This window comes from Pollicipes pollicipes, unplaced genomic scaffold (genome assembly GCF_011947565.3).
Source record: "Pollicipes pollicipes isolate AB1234 unplaced genomic scaffold, Ppol_2.1 Scaffold_6052;HRSCAF=7182_pilon_pilon_pilon, whole genome shotgun sequence".
In the NCBI taxonomy this organism is placed as follows: Eukaryota; Metazoa; Arthropoda; class Thecostraca; order Pollicipedomorpha; family Pollicipedidae; genus Pollicipes; species Pollicipes pollicipes.
The window spans coordinates 4182136-4205659 of NW_023596805.1; the positions used below are offsets into that span (position 1 = coordinate 4182136).

The window sequence follows — 23524 nt, forward strand, 5'->3', positions numbered from 1 at the left end:
TATTTTCTAAGGCCATTTCAGAGGTTTATGCTGGCTGAATTGCAATCTTCAGGTGGAAAGTAGCATTTCAGGTGGTTACACAGGAGTGCATCATTCTCTTGCTCCATGTCATTACTCACTTGTTTGTGAGCATATACTTGTGGCCATGCATTTGCCACCATAGCTGCAGTTCATTGAGCTTACAAAGCAAAACATGTGACATTTATCAGAAACTACAGAAGCCTGAACTGTGCTCAAGTTTGGGTGATAATTTTTTAATGGGGTTTGTGGCGCAGGACTGGAGAGCTGTCTTATGTATGGTGACATGATTTCTCCAGGCTGGGATTGTCCCCTGTGGGCAGTTACCAGCTATGTTGGGCTGGTGCTCCTGCATTTGGGTCTACATTGTCAGTCCATGAGATGAGCACCACAGAATGCCACAGTTGTTAGTTTAGACACTCAGGTTGTCGAGAAAGGATGTGTTATAGAGTCAGTAATACTTTTTAAGTGGTTATACTGCAGGGCAGTTTTGCAAGGTCTTGAATTTTTGGGACTGGGTTTTAACATGCAATTTCATTGACAAGAGTGTCAGGTACTGCATAATTCCAGCCTGCCAGAAAGTCTTGTTCAGCAACTGTAAGCTTCTGCCTCCATCAGTCTGCATTTGGTCTTTTTTACCATGGCTTTACCTCCATAAATTCATACTATTGCATTTGTCCCTGAATTTCCAATATGATGTGCCAACTATAAAGCTGTGTTAACTCCACCTGTTCTGCCTCCCCCTCCCCCTAAAGGCTTATCCTCCCACCTGTCTGGACACTACATGGTTTTGTGAACATCCCAAACAAAATGGATTTTTCTTTTCTATCATACAACCATATTTTGTTGAATGTGGACATTCCAAAGCAAAGTCAAACAATTTTATGGCATGACTTCATTCCAGACCATTCCAGACCATGCCCAGACCTGGATGACACCTCCACCCTCTCCCCCGCAGAACATGGCACCTAAGAAGGGTAAGAAGCAGGAGGACCAGGTCCAGGTTTCGCTCGGACCCCAGGTGCGGGAGGGCGAGAATGTCTTCGGCGTCGCTCACATCTACGCCAGCTTCAATGACACGTTCGTGCACGTGACGGACCTCTCGGGCCGGGAGACGATCGTGCGCGTCACCGGCGGCATGAAGGTCAAGGCCGACCGTGACGAGTCGTCGCCGTACGCCGCCATGTTGGCCGCCCAGGTGAGGTTACAGCAGGGGAGGTGAGCAGGGTTGGTTGGGGGATGTGGTGAGTGACTGAGAAAGGTTGGTTGGGGTGATGTGAGTGACTGACAAGGGTTGGTTAGGATGATGTGAGTGACTGAGGAGGGTTGTTTGGGATGAGGTTGTGAGGGAGAGATGTGAGAATGCCTGGTTTGGGTGTGGTTATGGCAGGGAGGTGAGAAGGGTTGGTTGGGGTGATGTGAGTGACTGAGAAGGGTTGGTTGGGTGATGTGAGTGACTGAGAAGGGTTAGTTGGGGTGATGTGAGTGACTGAGAAGGGCTGGTTGGGATGGGGTTATGTCAAGGGAGGTCAGAAGGGTTGGTGGGTTGGGTAGAGGTTACATTGAGAGGGGTGGGGAGGTTCAGTTGGTTGGTTTACCAGCTGGCTGGTCAGGACAAGGCAGGTCAGGATAGCCAGTTTGTTGGGGTGAGGTTGCAGTGAAGCAGGTCAGGAAGGTCAATTGGTTGAGATGAGGTTATGATAAGAGGGGTTAGGAGGGTCACTAGCAAACTCCCACTTTGTTTCCTTTTCCAAAGTTCTTTTGTGTTATGCATGTCACCTGTATATTCAGCACCCAAAATGCATTTGTTGTAATGTGCATAGGTCGAAAAAACGTCGTGACAAGGATGGGCATGCTCCACATGTAGATCTTGGGACACGAGCTAGCCTCACTCAGGGACAATGTGTTCCACATCAGCTGGGTCAACCTGTCTGATAATGCCAGCCATGCTTCCTGGAATGTGTCTGAAAGAAATGAAACCTCCTGCTGTTCATGACCTGTTGGACTCCACTATGACCTGACACCACCTCCCCCCACCCCCACCCCCACCCCCATCATAACCATATCTCAACAGGGCACCTGCCACACAGCCCATTTAGTCTCACCACCTGGCAGATGGTTCATTGTGCATGTGTGTTTGTGTGTTACCTGTCCCCTCACCTCCAACTTGCATTTACGTCACCGTCTCTTCCCGCCTGCGCGCGCAGGACGTGGCCGAGAAGTGCAAGACGCTGGGCATCACGGCCCTGCACATCAAGCTGCGCGCCGTCGGCGGCACGCGCACCAAGACGCCCGGCCCGGGCGCGCAGTCGGCGCTGCGGGCGCTGGCCCGCTCCGGCATGAAGGTCGGCCGCATCGAGGTCAGTAGCGGGGGTGGCAGGCTCGGCGCCGGTGGTGTGGTGGCGGCCGAGCGGCGCGATGGGTAGGGTGGGCGGCTCGTGCCGGAGGGTCGCGGTCTCTCCCCAGTGGGTGCTGGTGCGGCGCGGTGTGACCGCCGGTCATTGACGCTCGGGAAGGGTGGTGCGACGACGTACCCCCGCGCGGACTGGAACACTGAACACGGACTGGGACAGGTGCATGGGGACAGTGTTCGTAGGCACCGAGGGAGACTGAGGAGACGGACATTTCTCCACCCCACCGCACCCGGGGTGTCTGCTCGGGGCCCTCTGTAGTTGTGTGAGGGGCCGCACGGCGCGCTGACGCCCGCCCGTGGGTGAATCACCAGCAATCAGGGGCTCACGCGAGAAGAGCGCTCGACTATGACGCGGAACGACCAGTTCCATTCCTAACTGCTGCTACCTGCATGATTTTAGGCGTAGGATGTGGCCGGTCGCTAGTGCTGCTTGAATAGCTGCGTGGGAGCGTGTTCTGCGCCAACCTTAAAGCGAACACGGGTTGCGTCGCGCCAACGATGTGGGGAGGCTGAGGAGATGGGGCCCCTCACGCGCGCTCGGTATGTGCGCACATTTCACACATGCCCGGTGCAGCGCGAAGGCTAATGCGAGCACGGCGAAATGCATGCCGCGTTGCTTGATATGCGGCCAACGCGGTTGCGTTACGGCGGCTGGTTGTTCGTCGTGGGTTGTTGTCAATGGTTGTGGGTTGTGCTCTCCAAGTGATCGCCGGTTGTGGTCGTCAAATGATAGCGGTCTTTCGAGGTCACCAAACAATGCGTCTTTTTCATCGGGACTGTGCGGTGACTTGGCCGGTTAGTGTCACGGAAAGCCAGTGGAACTTTTTTTCGAGCCGGCGATTCGAAAGCAGGCAAAACGCATGCAATCCCTTGTGCATTTCAAACTCGGACCAAGTGATGTGCTGCGCCGCCGCATCAACCCTCCCCCTCCCCCATCTTTTCACACTTACCTGCAATTGTAATGCATCATGTAGTACGCTAGGCTGGCATTTCCAGTGTGTGCCTCCTTGTTGGTCGGCTGTAAGCACGTCCTGTGCCTGTCCGTGCCCAGACCCCAGATGTACCTGTCTGCATGGCAAAATGTTTGTATGGGACGTGCTTCCTGCCCCAAGAAAGACCTTCGGACTGCTGAGCTTTTTCTCGAGGCTAGCACATCGCCCCTAGCGTTGGTCCGCATCCGTGATCTTCATGTCGTACCGGTCTGCCGGCTCCCTGTGTTTCGGTCTAGGGTGTAGGTTGATTCCAGATATCGGCGTCGTCGAGATTTCACTCGTCCGTGTGCCGGCACGTGCCCCTCGCTTGACCCGTGGTGATCGGCGACACTGAGATATCCCGTATGGCATGTGCCAGCATGTGTCCTCTGACCTGACAACAGGTGACTTGTTGACCTCGGGATGTCCCCTGCCCTTCAAAAGGCCGATGTTTGCCCTTTGACCCGAGCCTCGATGACCGGTGACCTCGTGAGCTGCCCCTGTGATGGCGTAAGCCGGCTGGTCCCGTGAGCTGGCCGTGTGATCTTGGGACCTGACCGTAATCCCTTGAGCTGACCCGTGGCTGATCCTGATGGCTGATGATGGCTGATTCCGTGAGCCGATCATGGGACTCCGTGCGCTGACCTTGTGATTCCGTGAGCTGACCCTGGGATTCGTAAGCTGACCGTGATCCCGCAGGCTGGCTGACCCCGTGAACTGACCCTGTGATTCGTAAGCTGACCCTGTGATCCCGCGAGCTGACCCTGTGATTCCGTGCGCTGCAGGACGTGACGCCCATCCCCACGGACAGCACGCGGAGGAAGGGAGGTCGCCGCGGCCGTCGCCTGTGAGAACTGACCACATCAGCTGAGGCTGCTGTACCGCCGCTACCGCGAGACAGAGCGAATACACGGCTGTATGGGCCAGCTGACGGCGTTTGTCCCGGTGGACCGCAGTGGAACGGTGGAATCACTGGCGGACTACGGTGGAACGGTGGAACCACCCTGTGGTGGACCTCGGTGGAACGGTGAAACCACTTTGGTGGACCAAGGTGGAGTTGAGGTAGACGCCGCGACACGGCACCAGTGTGGCGGTTTGGCTTGTGATGGTGTAAGTCGGTCATGAAACAAAAGCATGCCTGGTGCAGCGGTGTGGACGAATAATGATACAAGGCACTAAAGGTGGAAAGATTATGCTTCAATCGGCAAGTTCGGTGTGAACAAATCGGTGAGCGTAGGTTTATCTGGTCCTGCAATGGTTCAGTACGAGTTTCGTGCATCATTAAATGTGCTGCCAGCCCCCGCATCGCGCCAGCGTGCTTGCTATGCCTCAACCCCACGGCCCACGAGTATTGAGATTAATAACCCAGTCTGCTGCTCGGTCGTCCGTCCGAAGACGGATTAGTCTGCACGAGAGACGGCATTCATTTCACGACTAGCGCTAAATGGCCCGGTGGAGGAAATATTGTCTTGCTCGCAGCGATAAGTCTCGCGGGGGCGTCTGTTCGCGGTCCGCCAGTGTCGGTAGCGGTCTCGGGACGCGGTCCTGGTCGCCGCGGGGTCGCGTGATGTCAGTCAGGAGCGTAACGTCAGTCAGGGGCGTAACGTCAGTCAGGGGCGTGACGTCAGACGCGTGACGTAGTCAGGTGCGCGACGTCGGCCAGGAGCGTGACGTCAGCCAGGAGTGCCGACGTGGGGGGCGTGACGCCAGTCAGGTGCGCGACATCGGCCAGGAGCGTGACGGCAGCCAGGAGCGCGACGGCCTCCAAGGGATGGGGAATGCGGTCCGAGAACGCGCCGTCCGTTGGCGGCGCAGTTTTTGCGTCACGTGAGCCAGTGCGGGCGTGAGCTGGTCAACGACGGTCGGGTACCGGCGATGGCTTGGTGACGCCGTCTTGCGATAGATGGCGCCACCGCTGCCTGTGTGCGCCCGCGCGGTCCTCCCTGTTTGTTGGTTTTAGCGTTAATTGTATCGTGGTGTAGACGCCTTCAGCAGATGTTCAGGCGAGGCCATGCAAACCGCATTATGGAAGATGAGACAAAGCTTATGAAAATGTGGTGTTACCGTAGCGTGGGCCGATGCGTAAGAGCTGTATGAATTATCACGGGTACCGATCTGTATTCCTTTGTGAGGGCCCCGGCCCTCCCAATGTTGAGTTGGCCCCTCCCCCCCCCCCCAATATTGACTTCCCCCCCAATGTTTTTAGTTGGGAGTCCAAAAAACCTGGGTAAAAGATCATAACGCAAAGACTATCTTCTTTGACCTTCCTTTGATTTTGGCGTAGTGGCGTCTCGTAGCACTCTGATAACAAAAGTCATGGTTGCTCTCACCACAGGATACAAATCGTAGCAGCTGATCGGATAAACAATGTGATAAGCTTCACGTACCTAGCGCCATAGGACAATGGTTTGTTACGTTAAAATGAAACGCTGTGGAATGTGTGGATGACCTTAGTTTCTCATGGCTAACCCCGTTTCCGTCCCCCACAAACTGCTTGCCGCATTCCATGACCGTCAAAGAAGAGCGTCATCGGCGCCCTACAGTGGCCTCTAAAGGGACGCCTTCACGTGCCGATCAGAAGAGACGTTTGCGTCCAGTGCTTACTCCTTGGACCCAACCCTGCATGACGTCTTTACTGCTTAAATTAAACTTTTATAGATGTTACAAAGATTAAAAACATGTCTTGCGTTTAATTGAAACGAAGTGCGCTATATCCGATGACAAAAAATGGGGGACTTAGGTTATCGGGCCTTCGGTTCGGCCGCCCAAAATTTACAAAAGTTGGCACATTGTTAATTAATTTGGTAATTAAGTAATTGACACATCGTAATTATTGAACAGTAATGCGGAGCTTGTGAATTTATAAGTTGACAGGGTGGGATTATTGCTCAATGATTTCAGACTTGTTAACCAAATGAAATGAAGCATTTTCAACTGCTCCGTTTGTAGTTCAGAGAGATCGCTCAACATCCATAAGAAATTTGTTCGATGGTTTCTTATTCCAAAGGCAATGAAGTCATACGATAAACGCTAGATGTAATTATATCCCGACGTTTCCACCATGCCCCCCTCGGATGTGCAAAAGCGATGCGATTGGACGGACCACTTGATCGTGCCGGCTCTTGTTGCCACGGCGCGAGGCACATGATCCTGATTTATGACCCACCGTCCGAGGCGCTCCCGGATTGGTCCGCCGTCATGGACCCTTTGCGTGATACACAATGTCGAGTGACGGTGGTTTTAAGGGCAGGGTGGGATGTAAGTTGGAACACCAGCGAATTCAAAGGTTGTATTTGCACTCGTGGTATTTTGCGCCGTGTACGTATCCATACATATTCTAGTCTCGACCGCATCTTATTAGTGCCATAGTGCTATGAGATAACCTGAGGGTGGCAAGTGCCACACCGCCGCCATACCCTGCGGACGAGAGCACCGAGCTAAATTGGAGCACAATATGCACTGTAATGCCAGTTTTCGAACAACAAATCTAAAAGCTGATGTAGAACAAAACAGGATCATCAATAATGCACTCCCAAGAGAGGGGATGGTGTCATTGCCTGACCATATCACACGTAGGTGCTTGCGTACCGAATGTAATGGCGCCTGTTCCAGCGGCAGGTGTGCGTGCACGTCACACATATGACGTCATATATACACATGACGTCATTGTACCTCCGACCCGAATACGTGGAACAGGACAACCACGAGCCACCATCGCAACGCATTGCTCACATCTAGTGCCGGTACTTAAAACGTTTCTTCACTTCCAATGTTTACAATCGTACAACCGTACAACCGTACAACCGAGACGTTCCGCGGTACGACCCCGAACATTCGAAGCCCGCTTTCCTTTCCGTGCCACTGACCTTGAGTCCATGGGCGCAAGACGAGCTCAGCCACCCGTCACAACATCGACTACGCTACACTCCGCTCTCTAAGCACGCTCCGCGAAGTGGCCACGCAGTAGAAGCGCCTGTAAACACTGACAAAACACGCTCCTAAGCACACTCCTAAACACACTCCTAAACACACTCCTAAACACACTCCTAAACGCACTCCGATACTGGCGGCGCACCGCTCGCTACACCACCCACCTCCGCCCCCGCGACTCTCAACCCTCCCCCTTCCTCGCCGCCTTCCACTCTCAACCCCTCCACCCCCTCAGCGCCGCCGTCCTCCCTACGCGGCAGTCCTGTGGCAATCCTCTCCAGCCCCGCGCCACCGGTGCCGCCGCCGCCGCTGCTGGTGCCGCCGCCGCCGCTGCCGGTGCCGCCGCCGCCGCCGGCGGCCACGCCCTGCGCCAGGCTCGAGTAGCCGTTGCCCCAAGCGTACTGCCGGGTCGGCACCAGAGCGCGCACAGCCTCCCGCGACATGCCGTGCACGATCTCCAGGTGTGTGCGCAGGTGGGCCATGATGCCCAGCACCTTGCCGCACAGGCGGCACGTGGTCAGGCCCTGATGTTTCTTCACGTGGTGACTGAGCGACACCCGGTGCAGGTACCGGCGGCCGCACACGCCGCACACGTGCGGCTTGGACGCTGGAACGGGACGGCGTCGTTACGAGGGTGCGAAAGCCTGGGGCGTGGGAGGTCGAGGGGTTGCCCGCGGGGCAGGGGCGCCGGTGGTTGTACGCAAGACGTGGGTGGCCGAGGTGTTATGCGTGGGGCGTGGGAGGCCGAGGTGTTTTTCGTGAGGCGTGGGTGGCCAAGGGGTCGTCGGCTCAGAATCGCCGGAGATCAAAGTTCGATGTCATTGCGTGAAGGCGTTCACTGGCCATCACTAGTTTGTATTGGTTTTCGTCAGCGTGCCGACGCTTCCAACCTTCCCAGCTGGTATTATGATGCAGGAAAAGGCATAATACCAGCTGAGCGAAACGAAGAAAAAAAACAGCTGAGCACAACGGTGGTGACTCGTCCGAAGTTCTCTGCAGCCAACGAATGGCACGCAAGCCATCAGCTGGTCACTGCCAGTACATAATACTGCGTCGTACGCCATACTGCGTAGTCCTCTCGGCTACCACGTGAAACACTCGGCTCGTAAATCAATACGTGAAGTGTCAACGTCCTTTCCCAACAAGCGGATGGTATCTACTTGCTTCGTTCGCCGGCAGTTTAGTTGCTCCAAGACTCCCTAGATGTCGTTGCCGATGGTTAGCTCTCACTATCCACGCGACAGCAACACTGTTATTGTTCAGCCCACTGAGTCAGCTTCTTCTGCGGCCTGAGCATCGGCACTTTGCACAGCGCTCTCCCCTACCACCAGCACCGCCGGCCTTCTCTCCGAAAACGGCGGCCGCTGACACAAAGTCAGCGTGCTCTGCTCTGCTCTGCTCTGCTCTGCTCTGCTCTGCTCTGGTTTGGTCCGATCTGATCTAATCTGCTCTCTCATGACTCCTCTGCAAGTTATATGGCACTCCCCGCTTGCGATTTTTTAGAGAAAAAAACTCGGCGTCTCACATATAACAACTCCGAAGTGAAAAATGCGGTGGCAACGTTCAGCTGACAGTAAACGGCCTCCAATATGCAGGCAGGTTCTCAAGTAATTAGTCTGGTTGGCAGCTTCCGTTCCCTTTCCGATGAGGTTAGAGCGACCGACGGCGCGTGGAACTGTAACAGCGCGCTCTCAGCTCGTACGGCGCTCATGACAGCCCAGTAATGCCGACAAAACGCACTGGACACATCCCACCTCCGGCAGCAGGAACACCCAAACACTGACCAAACAATACATTATTCTCGTCCAGTCTTCATCCCTGCACTATTCGGAAAAGGCATCGACAATTCCACGACTCGCCGACAAAGTCGCCAGTACGAATCCAGTAAGTCCACCTCTAAAATATGCGGTGAAACACGAGCAAACGCCCCGCAAGCATGGCTACAAAACGATCAAGTTGGCCCCGCCAAATATCACCACAACCTGAGGCCAGGCACCAATCAGTCAGCCAGACGCGGGGCGCCCTGGCAAGCCGGACCGCATCCGTCAAAACCTCGCTGAGTCAACTCTAGCCTCCGAAAAACTCACCGACTGGCCAAGATCGCGGTCAGTGACCGTGGCCGGTTCACGCCACACCGCATCACACCGCTTCACATCGTCTCACACCGATTCACATCGTCGGCACACTCCGAGCGAGTGCCGAGTCGCGAAGCATAACTCCACACTCGCTGAGGATCACTCCGCACTTCCTCAACGTCGCGTGTCATAAAACGCAGCCCCGCGCCAAATGAGTGACACTCCACACTCACTGCAGCCGAACTCCACACTCGCCGCGCCTCACTCCTGCGCGCGCTCGGCCACCGCCGCTGGTGCCGGCGCCGGCGCCGCGCCCGTCCGGGCCGTGACCATACAGGCCACCTCCTCCTGGCTCATGCTGTGCTGGTACCGCAGGTGCTCCCGCAGCGTCGGCAGGCAGCTCAGCACCTTCCCGCACACGAAGCAGACCGTCTTGCCTTCGTGCGTGCGCTTGTGCCGGTACACTGAGTCTCGGTAACCGTACGTCTTGCCGCAGATGTCGCAGGCGTATTTCTTCTTGCCTGCAACAGAGGGCAGGTCAGGCTCGTGGCAGCTTCCGCTCTCGGACAACAGATGGCAGGGCAATTGTGTCGCAGCTTCCAATTTCGGGCGACAGATGGCAGGCGCGGCGGCCGACAGCACGCGGGTTCGCGGGGTTCAGTCTCGTCAGTTTCCGCGTCGCTTAAGTCTTGCGGGCTCATCATTCGTACATCTGCGCCGCCGGAGCAATTCACCGCTTCGCCGTCCGGCTCTGGCTTTGAATACGTCAGCGCGGGCGGCGGCTTCAACAGCATGATGTGGGCCACCATTGTGGTCACTACGTGTGCCACAGACGCTTCGGGCACGATGCGGCCGACCTCCGTTGATGTCCAGATCCGGCACCGGCAGTTGACGCATCTCCGCTCCCGGCCCGGGCAGCACCGGTGTATCTAACACACTGACTTCGAAGTACGATGCCGTGGATTTCCGCTGATGACCAGGCTCGGGGTTGGCCCGCACACAGCAGTGCTTAATATCCCGGGTCGAATCTCATGGAGTCGAGTCCAGTACTGGCAGTTTATGAGTGCGCGATCTGGTCTTCGTGAACGCCCAATAGAACCTTTATTTGTATCAAAATACGGCAGACATTTCAGTTGTAGCATATATTTCAGGCTACGATTTCGTGCGCATATAAACTGTATGACTATGAAAATGTTTATTATTCAACGAATAATTTTCTCTCCGACAATCGTCCACGGAGATTCTCTATTTTTACTGGGCCGGTCCGGAAATTCGCCCCCAGATTAGTCTCTCATACGTCATCCACAGCCCACGGTCATAGCTATGCATAGCCAAAACAGATTCTCCGCCTTTACCATGCCCTGAGAATTCTCCGCGATTCTCCCTCGCTACGGAAAATTATCTGGGATAATTTTCCATGACGGCAGTGTCGAACGCCATTCCGGAAAATTTCCAACATTCCGGACAATTTTCCGAGATTAGCTGCCGGCCGAACGCGCCCTTAGATAGCAAGCCCTTCAACAAACATTAGGACTAAACATATTCCAGGCCCGGATAGCATTGATACAGTTATCGCTGAGCATCAACGCACGCTTCTTCCACACAGCGCCAGGAATTCGCAGCACTGTTCGAGTGAAAATGGAGCCCCCCCCCCCCCCACGAAAAAAACAAGAGTGAGTGTGGTGGCAACTGCACCGTTCCGTTCCACGCGGACAAGAGGCCGGGGGCGGCTAGATCGCGTGACTCTTAGAAAGCCTCTGACCTCCTTTCCCACATGATTGTGCACACAACTTACTCGTCCGGAAGAACGGAATTCAAACGCCACGCAAATTAAATGGTCCAGCGCCATCCTGGATCACCATTCCTTGCTTTACACAACGAAATAATTTGATCTTTACGAAACTTATTATGGAAGTCCAAATCAGCCCTGACAAATCGGTGTGGCTGCCGCCGGCCACTCCCCCCCCCCCCCCCCCGCCCCTCAACGCCCACCACATGGCCTGCCTGCCTTCAAGCCAGTGTCGCGAGAACACGACGCCTGACCAGCCGAATTTCCTCGTGTGGAGACTTCACGAGGCATCCGCAGGATCACAAATTCGGGCCAAAGCCACATGTTGGTAGCTGCCCCGACTGACCCGCAGGGCAACTCCCTCAGTGACCAGGATCCCTTCATCGCTACCTGCGGATCCAACGGGGTACGGCGAGACCCAGATAAGACTGGAAAGCCGGGGCCGAGGGCCGCTAATCCCTACCCTGAACGAGTCAGAGCCCTTGTGGGAGACAAGTTTAGTCTGGCTCCTCCTCTTTGGCCGGAAGGGGCGCTTTACAAGCCTCCCCAACCGCCCGCAACATCATTGGGGCACACAATCCCCCACCACGGAAAGGTGGTGCCTCACGGGGGGCACCACCTTTCAAATCAAATCGGCAGAGAGCACTGACAAATCTTCTCAAGACAAATGGGCAGAGAGCACTGAGACCACAGGTGTTGACAACACTATCAGGTTACATGAAGCAGCGTAAAAAATTATGAGTACGTCACTTCTGAAATGCATTATTGCCGTTGCATCTTTATCATCACCATTCATAAAAACCGGTAGCGACAGCTGTGGCGCCGCTTTCATCGGAAAACTTAAAGCACTGCAGAATCAAATTCCAGAGCCCCCTTCATTATCTTCCCAAAAGTATGTCTTAACCTAAGACCGTCTTAAAACCATGTTTGTTGCGGTACATTTCAACGCATTTCAAAACTTAAACTCATCTAGACCTACCAATATAATCATTGCGTCACTGCCTATATTTCATCCAATTTCCATCAGAGTATGCATATCTACGAGTGCAAGTTTAGCAGCATTGCTGTCATTTTAGGAGCATTGTGTTTTGATTCATCCGATCAGAAACATGGCTCAGCTACGCGCCGAAAAGCTGAGCACTCATGTATGCCTGACCCAGACTATGCCAAAGTTTTGGGCTAGAAGTCTTGGCTACGACAACCATGCCGCCAACACCTCGGCCTAAGACTGGCATTTTAAGCCGCTTCTTTGGAATCACTACCCGCATTTGCAAGCGGCGTCTGTGGCGCCTAGCGTTTATGTGTGGCGTCCAGTGTTTGTGGCGTCGATAACAACAAGCAGGGTCCCTCATCTATAGATTTGTGGACTTAGACTTCATTAGCATGAGAGCACATGAAGAGAAAGCCATGCATAAGCCATCGTCGTACGTCCCGCGGGATGGCCAGCTACCGTTTCCATGCTTCAGCTGCCCTGGAGGACTGCCTCCGCCGCGTGGTAGTGGTTTTCTGCAAGTCCGGCGTTCCAGCTCGCGAATTAGACCCCACGCCATCCAGAATTTAGACATCTTACATTTTCCCTCTACACGACAAGCTATAACGCCTTTATAGGCGAAGTGCGCCAAAATCATGTCAGCAAAAAGCACTAACCGTTACAACGCGACATAACCAGCTACTTGCATAAGCTCCCTGGCTCCGCACCACCTCAGCACCAACCCCTGCTCATCACCACCCCACGATCAGCCCTGGCTCAGCACCCACCCCAGTTCAGCACCCCTTCAGCACCAGCCCCGGCTCAGCACCACCCAACGATCAGCCCTGGCACAACACCACCCCACGATCAGCCCTGGCTCAGCACCCACCCCGGTTCAGCACCCCTTCAGCACCCACCCCGGCTTAGCACCACTTCAGCACCAGCCCTGGCTCCTGAGCCACAAATAAATGCCGGCGACGATCACGGAAAATTCCTCAGTAGCGCCCCTTCCACTGCCCCGCGTCCGAGGCAAGCTTCCGACACCATGGTCCCGATTGGCCCGGATCAGGGTTGCAATGAGGGACGTAAAAGCCGAGTGGTTGGCGCGTCGGACCCCACGTGGGGGCCCGGGTTCAAATCCTGGTTATGCCATGACCCCTCGGCGCTATTACGACTAACACAGAAGCTGGCGCTTGAAAAAGAACGCAACGACGCGCGTCGCGTTCCCCATTAAAAAAGAGAACAAGGCGTAACCATGACAAAGCAAGGCTCGTGCGTCCAGTTGGGCGGCACGACCACAAGTAACGGCGCTGAGCATCGGCACCACCCGAGGGGACCCGCCCTGTCCATGCAATTCAGCCTCCTCACACACGGAAAGGCCGCGACAGACACAGGCATCGACCTCCAATATGGATGAGTCATGTCCTAAAACTGCGGTCATGCGTAGCGCGGCAAAACAATCCTGGATGCCGGTCAATTGCTATTGCGCGTTTATGGCAAGTGCTATCTGCCTCGACTCGCTGACACAGAATCTTCTAAATGAAGGCACGGCATGCGAGAGAAGAACGTGATGCAAGTAGATGAGACAAAGTGCAACCAAATTCAAACAACATCCTGGCTGCAAGCAACGACTTACAAACAAAAGTTTCGCTAACTTATGAATAGAAGATCAAAACACTTGGTTCAAAGCTTCTGAGAAGCGCTGAGATTATTGCCGGCGACTGGACGAATAACATTCCCCAAAGGAAGGAATATGAGCACGGCCCATAAGTTCCAAAACGTGTTCAGAATGGCGAGATGTTGAGGCCAGTGACAACTTCTGCAAAGACCAAGACGCTCTCTTCTATCGATATGGCTGGTGTCTATGCCAAGTATATGCGCATGCACATTCTACTCACTAAAAGTGGTCAATAAACAATACACGTGGGCATGTTCCACGAACCGCGAAACGGTAGTGCAAATGTCAGCTAGGACTGACGCACAAATAGCTGAAACTGACCTATAAACATTGAGCAAATACAGGCCCACCTATATAAGCCACAGACCCGGCGATGCATTGTCGATGTCAGTAAAATCATCGCCTTCGAGTGCAGCCGTGTCCACATTTTCAGCAAAGGTCCGGTCATTTGTTTGTGGTGCCGGTGGCAACGCAGCTGGTTTGCACGCATCTCTCAACAAGGACCGCGTCCAACTGCTCCGTGGGGTGATGCAACTCGCAATACTTAAAGGGAATGTTCCACATTTCAAGATATTGAACCAAGCATCACACTTGATGAGATAAGCCCACTTTTAACAATTGGTGGGCTTTCAAGTGGAAAAGACTGCTCTAGGCAACCAAATTTTTCTGTTTAGTAAATATGCTCCTCCATACGTCACTCCCTGATTAAGCCATCGTATCCTGCACGACATTGATTGAGAGCAAATGGATGGCCGTTGCACCTGGAAATCGTGCTCACGAACGTCGGACATGAGCGACTCGAAGATTATATTTTTCGGCCTTGATCGCCACATGGCTTATAGAATGGCAGATTTGAATGACGACGTTATGACGTCATGCATGCGAAGGTGACTTTGAAATACTCTCAGAAATACTCCCTCATTTTCGCGGGCCTGCAGCTCAGAAACTAGAGAAGTTTGGGCCTTAATAAGGGTAGGGCCGTGAACTTCACCGAAAGGTCTTCAAGATGGCTATTTCCGTTCAAAACCTCGTTCAAATGTGCAGCACTCCCTTTAACTAATAAAACACAAGCCGCTGGAGAAATGTGGCGATATAGCACTTCTTATATGAAGGTCAAGTGCACGAGGAAATCACGTCGACGTCACACAATGTATCTCGATACATCTCGCTCATGCACCCAGATACGATACGATCCATGTTTTCATACAAAAATGATGAATGCAGGTAAGCTTCAACATGCAAAAACAAGAACCGTCCTCTGCAATGCTGAGGCCGAGACGACCACCGGCTCATAAGGCGGCCAGACGCAGGGGCGGGGAGGGGGATCCGTGACGTCACGACGGGCCTACCTTGTGACGCCGGGTCGTCCCGCAGCCGCTGCGATGGCCCAGCCGCCAGCGCGGCCACTGGAACAGAGGGCAGCACCGGTCAGGCCGGCCGGCAGGCGCACGCGCGGGGCGACGGCGGGGTCAAGGTCGCGCGGCTCACAGGGTTACGAGGAAAGCTGAGACCTTTAAACGTCTGTATCCCTTCCCGATTTCTTTGAGTTTCAATCGCTGCACAAGAGAAGGCCACGTTTCTTTCCAAAATCTTGCCAGGTAGCCACCACAATTTGTTTCACGAAACATGTTGACAACGTAGGTGTGTTGCCAGCTAATTATAACATTCGCAGCATCTGATAGCAACCGGTTGTAATATGCCAGCTGTCGGACGTAGCCTCGGCAACATGTCAGCTGTGAATCCTGTTTGACTTAACAAGTGGGTGTCAGGGAGGTCTCATATGCTGTGTGTTGAGAACTACAAAAGGAAAACGTAGCCATGTTAAAAAGTTGGTGCTGATAAACGCACCACGAATAGGCCATGTTGCTGATCGATCGACTGGTCATATTGCTGTTGGCTGCCGCAATCCGTCATGTTGCCAATTCACCAATGCCACCAGCCGTCCATAACTCACAGCCACCCCACCACACCAGCTGTTCATAACTCACAGGCCGCTGTGGGATCGGCGCCGAGCCGGCCGCCGTCGTGGCCGCCTATGGAGAGGTCCTGCTCGCCGAAGCTTCCCTCATACTCGGCCACGTAGCCCAGCGTGGTGTCCAGGCTGACGTCACCGTCTTCTGCTAGATCTTCCTTCTCCACCTGACGAACAAGGGAGTGGGATTCGCTGAGGAGGCAGCCTCAGCGAAAATCGAACGGCCGTATGACACTGCGGACTGTGGTGGGCAGATGGCTGTCGATCGGGTCGCGCAAAATTTCCCTTGATCAAGTGTAAAACTATTTGCATGGCTATTTGAGAAACTAATGGTGCATAGGTGCAATGGTACACGACAACATTGTTGAATAAAAGACAAATTAAGGTTGCAACAGTGAAACCACAATAGCCGCCGACACGTCAAACATAGTAAAAACAACACTCAGTAACTCAGTTAAAGCTCCAACTGAGCTAGAAAGCCTTAACAATGACCCGTACCCGCCACGCTGACCAAGACGGGCCAACTCTCGAAACAAACGCCGCGCCCATTTCAAAAATATTGCTCCTCATTAGCTGCACATAACGCACACCCTCCCCATTCTCTCGTTACTGCAGCCCTGGCCGTCGAACCAGCCCGCGCACGCGGTCCCCGTCATCCACCTCCCCCACCACAGCCTCTCCCGCCGGCCACGTACCTTAAAGCCATCGCCAACCGGCGCCGGCCCTGCCGCCGGCGGCTGTCCCCTCGGCGGTGGCGGCGGCGCCGTCGGACCGGGCGACACCTCGGGCGTTGCCGTCGGCGACAGATCGGAGCCCAGCTCCACGGGGCTGGCGGGCCGTCGGCCGACCGGCGAGCCCGGAGAGCCGGAGCGGCGCGTCCGTTTGGCCGGCGGGCTGCCGGCCGGCGCCGCGCCGCGACGCCCCGCCGTCGACGGCGTTGACGGTGGCGACGACTGACGGTGGGCAGGGTCAACGGAGGTCACGGGACGATCGGAGAGTGCCAGCTGCCTCATCGCCAACACCTTCGCTTAATTTGGTTAATTACACGGCAGCGGTTCTCGTCATTCGCCATTAATACCAAAGACGTCACAAACTACTGCGCTGCAAAAGATATTTCACCAGACAGCATATAGTGTGGCAGTGAGTCCAGATGGTGCAGCAGCATCCACGTGAAGTAGCTAAACGTGATGTCACCTCTTCGCATCTTGGGCCGTTACTTTGTCAATCAAGAACTGACCTAAGGTAATGGCTGACCTTCAAATCTCACAGGTTAAAACAGGCCGACACAAGTCAGTACAGGTCACAACAGGTCAGCACAAGTCACAATGGGCTAGCACAAGACAGAAGGTTAGCACAGACCATAACAGGTCAGTGCAGATCCTAACAGGTCACAACAGGTCAGCGCCGGGCACAGCAGGTCAGTACAGGTCACAACAGGTCAACACAGGTGGCCAGATAATGGTGAGACAAATACCCCGTGGCTTTCACACAGACCGTGCATGTTTACCCGTTGTGAAAAGCAATCACATGCGCTGATACCTCACCGCCAACGACTAGCCATTGCCGCGTGTTACCTGACAGACGCCGGCACTGTTTGCCAAACTTGCAGGACAAGGCTGCACAGGACTCAATAATGGTAACCGGACTTGGGCGAACAGCAAGCCCATGACCAATAGGAAGTCTGCTTCATCACTCCAGCGCAATATCACGCGCGCCAGTAGCCTGAGCTACGACCCTGATTACAACGCACAACGCATCCCAACCTCCACCACCAAATGTTTCAGCTGCATTACAGAACAGACACAATCGCGAACTGAAATGGACAAGCGGCGCTTTCATTGCCAAGCAGCCGCCACTGCGCAGCCTCCAGGCACGGCTACCGAGGCGGGCCGAAGTCCTTTCTTCTGACAGACTTTAAACGGCCACAGGCAGAAGTATTCCGTAGTTCTGCCGTCCGAACGCAAAGAGGGCTAAGCACCAATAGGCAACTTGTTCAGAATAAGCACTTCCAGGTTTCGGCAAAATAAACCTTTTTATGTGTTAAGAAAAATAGCTTTGGATGTCTCCCGACCGCAAGTCGCTCCTAATTTTACATTACAATCAAACTCCATTCCTGAAGAATAGCCTCACAGCCTCACATGAAGCCTCATTGTCGGATTGCCTTCGGATGGCAGAGTTACTTCGATCGTGTTTATAGCACTGTACATACATGGTCATGTCTTGCAGTTTGTAGGCCCAACTGGTTCCCCTAATGCTCTCCCCACTGACTTTGTACTTTTGTATTTTGTATTCGATGATGGGCTGGAATGGTTCGCTTCCTATATGTCTGTGCTCCAGGAGGTCAAGAGCCATCGAGGCAAGACAGGGACATCAAGACAAGACAGGGGCATCAAGACAAGACAGGGAAGTCAAGACAAGACAGGGAAGTCAAGACAAGACAGGGATATCAAGACAATGCAGGGACATCAACGCAATACAGGGACACCAAGACAACATGGGACAACAAAGCAAGACAGGGACATCAAGGAAAGACAGGGACATCAAGACAAGACAGGGACATAAAATTAAGGCAGGGACATCAAGACACGGCAGGGGCATCAAGACAAGACAGGGAAATCAAAGCAAGGCAGGTACATTGAGGCAAGACAAGGAAATAAAGGCAAGACAGGGACATCAAGGCAAGACAGGGACACCTTCTGTACACGAGCATGATCTAACCTGGTCCTCGCCGCCACTGAGACCCCTGATCTGTAGCATCTCTGCTGTCTTGATGAAACTGGCCAGCTGAGTCTGTGACACGTTCACACTGCCCTTGTACATGAACTCTATGATGGCCCGTAGGTCAGCGGCCGACGTGTCCTTCAGGAAGAACACCATCTGCTGGCACGGGTTGTCCTGCAACGTACCGGCCACATACTGACACATGCTCGGTATGAAGGACAGGCAGGTAAGTATTGATTCACCGGTCCTGGGGCACATCCATCCCTACAACATTCATTACGATATTAACTTTCAACTGAAAATGCATTCATGTACACCTGAATAGCAATAGTACAGTGCACGTGTCATCATGTGCCATTGGGCGTTACGTCGAACCTAGCTGCTGAGGCTACATGGCGTCGCCTGCCTCTCACCCTGACAGGAGGGGTGAAAACAGCGGGGAATCGAACCTCGTATCTCTGGTTTCCCAGACGCGCAGTGGCTAACGCAGACGCGTTAACCACTACACTACCCGCAACCCCTACAATGCACGTAAATGGATGTTGAGCACAAAATTCCAGGTAGGCGCTTAAAACGCGCTGGCCGAGAACATACGACGCCGTTTTAGGCTAAACCATATGTCTTAGGCGCCTCCAGCACGCTAAACTCGGTTGTCAGCAAGCGCTTTCCTTTAATTTGTGCTTTTGTCACATATTACTATCTTGTGAGCTGTCTAATAAATGCCACTTGCATAGGCATTGTACAGAAACTATCAAGTAATCTTGTGCACAAGGAATATTCACTGTAGTGAGACATACCCATTCTGACACAGAGTGAAGTGCACACTGGATGACCCAAACTAACCACTAATCACCATCACAATGCATATCTCTGTCTTAATAACTTACATATTCCACGCATTTTTACCTTGAACAAGTCTCTGAAGTAAGGGCTGCACGCAGACAGCATCATCCTGTGAGCCTTCACCCTCTGGCCCTCGCAGCACAGGGTGATGTCGACCAGTTCCTCATCTTGCCGCAGGTGATCAAACACCGACGTGATGGAGCTCTGGAAGCCATCCCACTTCAGGCAAAACTTCTGGTTGTTCATAGTCTGGAACAGGAGAAATCGTGCACACTGGCAAGGGTGCAGCCGGAATTTGCCGGCGGCTGCGGGCTACCACAATCTGCGATGAAGGGGCTAATAGGGTGAAGGATGAAGGACGAATAAATACAGGATGAAATGAAAAGGAATGAAATCAATTAAGGATGACATGAAAAATTATAAGGGATGAAAGGGCTAAGACCAAGCCTTAGCCCCTTCTTGATATATATATATATATATATATATATATATATATATATATATATATATATATATATATATATATGTATGTATTGATATACATCTTGAGGCTAAGACTGAGCCTTAGCCTCACTGACAGTATCGCACACTGCATGCAGACTAGCAAACCCCAGAAACGCTATCAGAATAAACCTAGCACATCAATGAGCTTTGAGCTATGGATGCTGGTTTGCCCTGGTGCCTTGCGCAATTGTTTCAGCTGTATGCCTTACATGCTCACTTAGCTCTCTGCTAGCCTTGTTCCTAAAATACAACTACAGGGTCCCACATGTCACTGCTCATGGTAGCTTCTGTATATGTGTCTATATGGAGTGTTTAAACCTGTATGTGATATCTAAGGCTAAAATCGTTTCTGATCACCAGATTCCCAAATTATATTCAGCAATGCCATGGTAAAAACTATGCAGAACAATAAAAATTTAGGCCTGCTGGGATCCCATGAGCCCCCCCCCCCCCCCCCCCTGGCTGTGCCACTGCACACTGGTGAGTTGAGTTGGTGCATAGGTCAACAGCTTGCCATTTAATGCCCTCACAGCTTGCCATCTAATGCCCTTCCAATGCATCATTTATTGAAGGTGTGCCCCTAATCTACTAAATCTATGCAATCTGAAAGTGCTAGATACCTATATTTTCAGCTCTGGTTGTATTGAGTAAAACTAGCAAGAGGGCAGATCAATCCCGAACACAGAATGTTCCAAACCAGGGGGCTCATGCCTGAAAACTTACTGGTCTCACTTGCTACTGGTCTAGATGTTCTGACACTTCTACTTTTGACTGGACCTGATGTGATTTAATTGGCAAATGTTGCCATAACCTTATGAGAGAGTAAACATGAAAGAAATTTTGCTGTCTGACCTCGGAAGCATCTGGCTGAAATCTAAGCCTGGAAATCACTGAATGACTCGCACATTATTTCACTAGCCATTCTGGATCTGAATCTCACCTCAAGCTCAGCTTGTCATGCTTTGGAACACTGTCATGAGATGATACTGCAGTTAAGCTGATGGGGGAACTGGGATGAGCTGATGGGTACATACATGGACGTCACTGGGGCTTCATGAAACATTCAGCTGCTGAGACTATATGGCACAGCCTGCCTCTCACCAGGGAAGGATGAGCAGGCACCATGAACTGGGTACTGTGACTCCCATTTCCCAGATGTGTAGTGGTTAACACAGACACATAGACCACTGTACTATCAACACCCGACTTGGTACCTACTCATTCAGTCTGTGGTGACTGAACTCTGCCACCAGTGCTTATGTACTGTGTGGGAGGCAGAAATACTCCATGTTGTATTTCCTAGGGCAGCCAGCTGTGTAGAGCATGGGAAATACAATCCCTTGCCAAATATTTACTATCAGACCATTAGAGCTCACATTACTTGCAGCCAGAGACTAAAAGGGTATTAGGGAGTTAATGTTCATCATGGTCTTCAGTGACCTGAGATCATGTGGCATCCTCTGTGTGACTGGGTAGTCATAGTATGTGACATCTGTCCCAAGATTTTTAGACCATTAGCCTGACTCTGGAAACCCTTGCCATGGCTTCACCTGGGGTCATGATGTGCAGTGAAATCAGCTTGATTATGCAATGGTTATGTACAACTTCAAATTTCATGGAGGACAAATTGTCAGCTATTGCAAATTTAGAATACACCGAGATGCCCAGGGTTCACTATTTCAGCAGCCATTGTGCAACATCAATGCCCACCTGGGTGGGCAGATGATGACCATTTGCTTGGGTGGATACCAATTTACCCTCCCCAGATCTCAAAAACTGAAAGAGCTAGACACCAAATTCACAGGGTGGTTTGGTCTGTACGTGAGCTTACTTGTGTACAATTTTCAGGCCAATAAGTTGTGACCTTAAAGTCAAATAGCCTGAACTCAAGATTGATGACCAAAATGTTGGCAGGTCTAATGTAACCACCTTGAGCCTGCACACCCATTCTAAGCAAAAGGTCACTGTAAGGTCTGTGACCTTTTTGACCTTTTGCAATGGTCATCAGGTCATGGTGACCAAAACCCTATGAGATTGCTTTGATTCTCAAATCTGAATATGCACAAGGATTATATCATGGGTAATGTTACTACAATGAATGGTTGAGCCAGGTTGTTTTAGGTCAGTGACTTACTCTGACTCTTAAGAAAGCCATGCAAGATGTTGTTGCAGCCTGAATTATCATGAGATTAGAAATAAGCATTAGAAAGTACCCTATAAAGCAAGCTCCAAGAAGCCATTTATCTAGTAAAACACAGATGGGTTTTGACCTTAGTCTGACCTTTGTACCTGAAGATAGGTCAATGGACTGTGTTATAATCTCCAGTTTGGCTCCTGTGTTATCCATGAAACCAGCTCAGAGATGCATGGCTTTGAGAACACTCTGTTGCATCAGATGGAATGATTCTGTAGAAACTGCCTTGGCAGACAGCCACTGACTGCTTTGACCTGCCGCAAGTCAGGAGCCTTACAAAGTACATGTAATTCTCATCATAGTGTCACAACTCCTAGGGGATCAAATTGACCTTCAGCCCCAAACAATGTGTTAAGGAATACTTTCCCAGCAATAGTAGGCTGTTTATTACATACTCATGCTATTATTTCCTTCAAACCAATACTGGTCTCACATGTTTGCATTTTCACATTTCACAGAATCAGGCATAGCAAAAAAGGCCTACTAATAGCAAGCTAGAAATGACTGCCCCAACAGAGCAATTTTTTAGCCTAAAAAAACCAAAGCAACTGAAGTATTATCTGATGAGCACTCTGCTTTGTTGCAATGCTATAAACCAAAGTCCAGCAACAAGTTAACACTGTTATGTGAACCTTGCTTCTGAAGTGACCCACATACTGATGGCCAAACTTTCCAGAAATTTTGAAGTCTGCATACCTAGAAAGATTCGATCAAAAATAAATGCGCCATGTGAACCAGAACAACACACCACACCTTCCCATGCATCCAGCAAAAGCTATTCTTGGTGTACTGTTCTTGGTGTATTTCTTTATGCTACATACTGAAATTTTCAGCATTCAATTCATGCATTGATGTATTGATGCCTTTATCACACAACATAGAAGGAAATAGCATAAAACTGACCATGCTGAACCAAGACGAACAATCAACCTTATGTATGACAGAAGTAATATTGACTGCCTTCATGTGTGCACTAGGGAGCACCATGCCACTAACTGGGCAAAAACAATGGCTTTGTTAAAATATGCTACAATATAACACCCCCGCTTCCACCCAACCACACCTACCTCAGCGCAAGCGCATTTTATCATTCTACAGCACATCATCCTTTTCCAGCTTACCAGTCCGATCCCCTGATTTTGCCAGGGGCGCTAGCCAGCAGCCCTATGGAGCATAAACACACTAGAAAATAAAATTGTCCCTTCTGAATAGCAACAATCGTGGCAGCGTTGTTTTGCACCAACTAGCACACCTCACGACGCAAAGACAGCACGTCGACGCTTCTCCGATCCCCCTTGGTTTTCAGTTTTCCGTCCATAGACTTGCGTTCTATCCGCAACGTTTTTGTAATCAAAACACCCAGACCAAAAACACTGCCAACATAGCCATGACGTGTTGTCGATTTCGATTATCCTCAAAACCAGTTTATCAGGCATTCAAAAATTA

At 52.1% G+C, this 23524-nt stretch overlaps 2 protein-coding genes across 2 annotated transcripts; one reads left to right on the top strand and one right to left on the bottom strand.

Moving 5' to 3' along the window:
- The first annotated feature begins 976 nt into the window (after positions 1–976).
- On the top strand, positions 977–4331 carry LOC119104488 (40S ribosomal protein S14a). Its single transcript, XM_037228201.1, has 3 exons — positions 977–1216; positions 2226–2378; positions 4188–4331. The coding sequence occupies exons 1-3, from the start codon at positions 980–982 to the stop codon at positions 4251–4253; spliced, it is 456 nt and encodes a 151-aa protein (XP_037084096.1). The 5' UTR covers positions 977–979; the 3' UTR covers positions 4254–4331.
- A 4778-nt stretch (positions 4332–9109) lies between these two features.
- Positions 9110–23389, bottom strand: LOC119104711 (sex determination protein fruitless). The gene is made up of 8 exons (XM_037228426.1): positions 23200–23389; positions 19444–19629; positions 18535–18711; positions 16679–16769; positions 16512–16645; positions 15833–15983; positions 15194–15250; positions 9110–9928 (listed from the first exon to the last, which is right to left on the bottom strand). The coding sequence occupies exons 2-8, from the start codon at positions 19624–19626 to the stop codon at positions 9669–9671; spliced, it is 1053 nt and encodes a 350-aa protein (XP_037084321.1). The 5' UTR covers positions 19627–19629; positions 23200–23389; the 3' UTR covers positions 9110–9668.
- Positions 23390–23524: the final 135 nt, after the last annotated feature.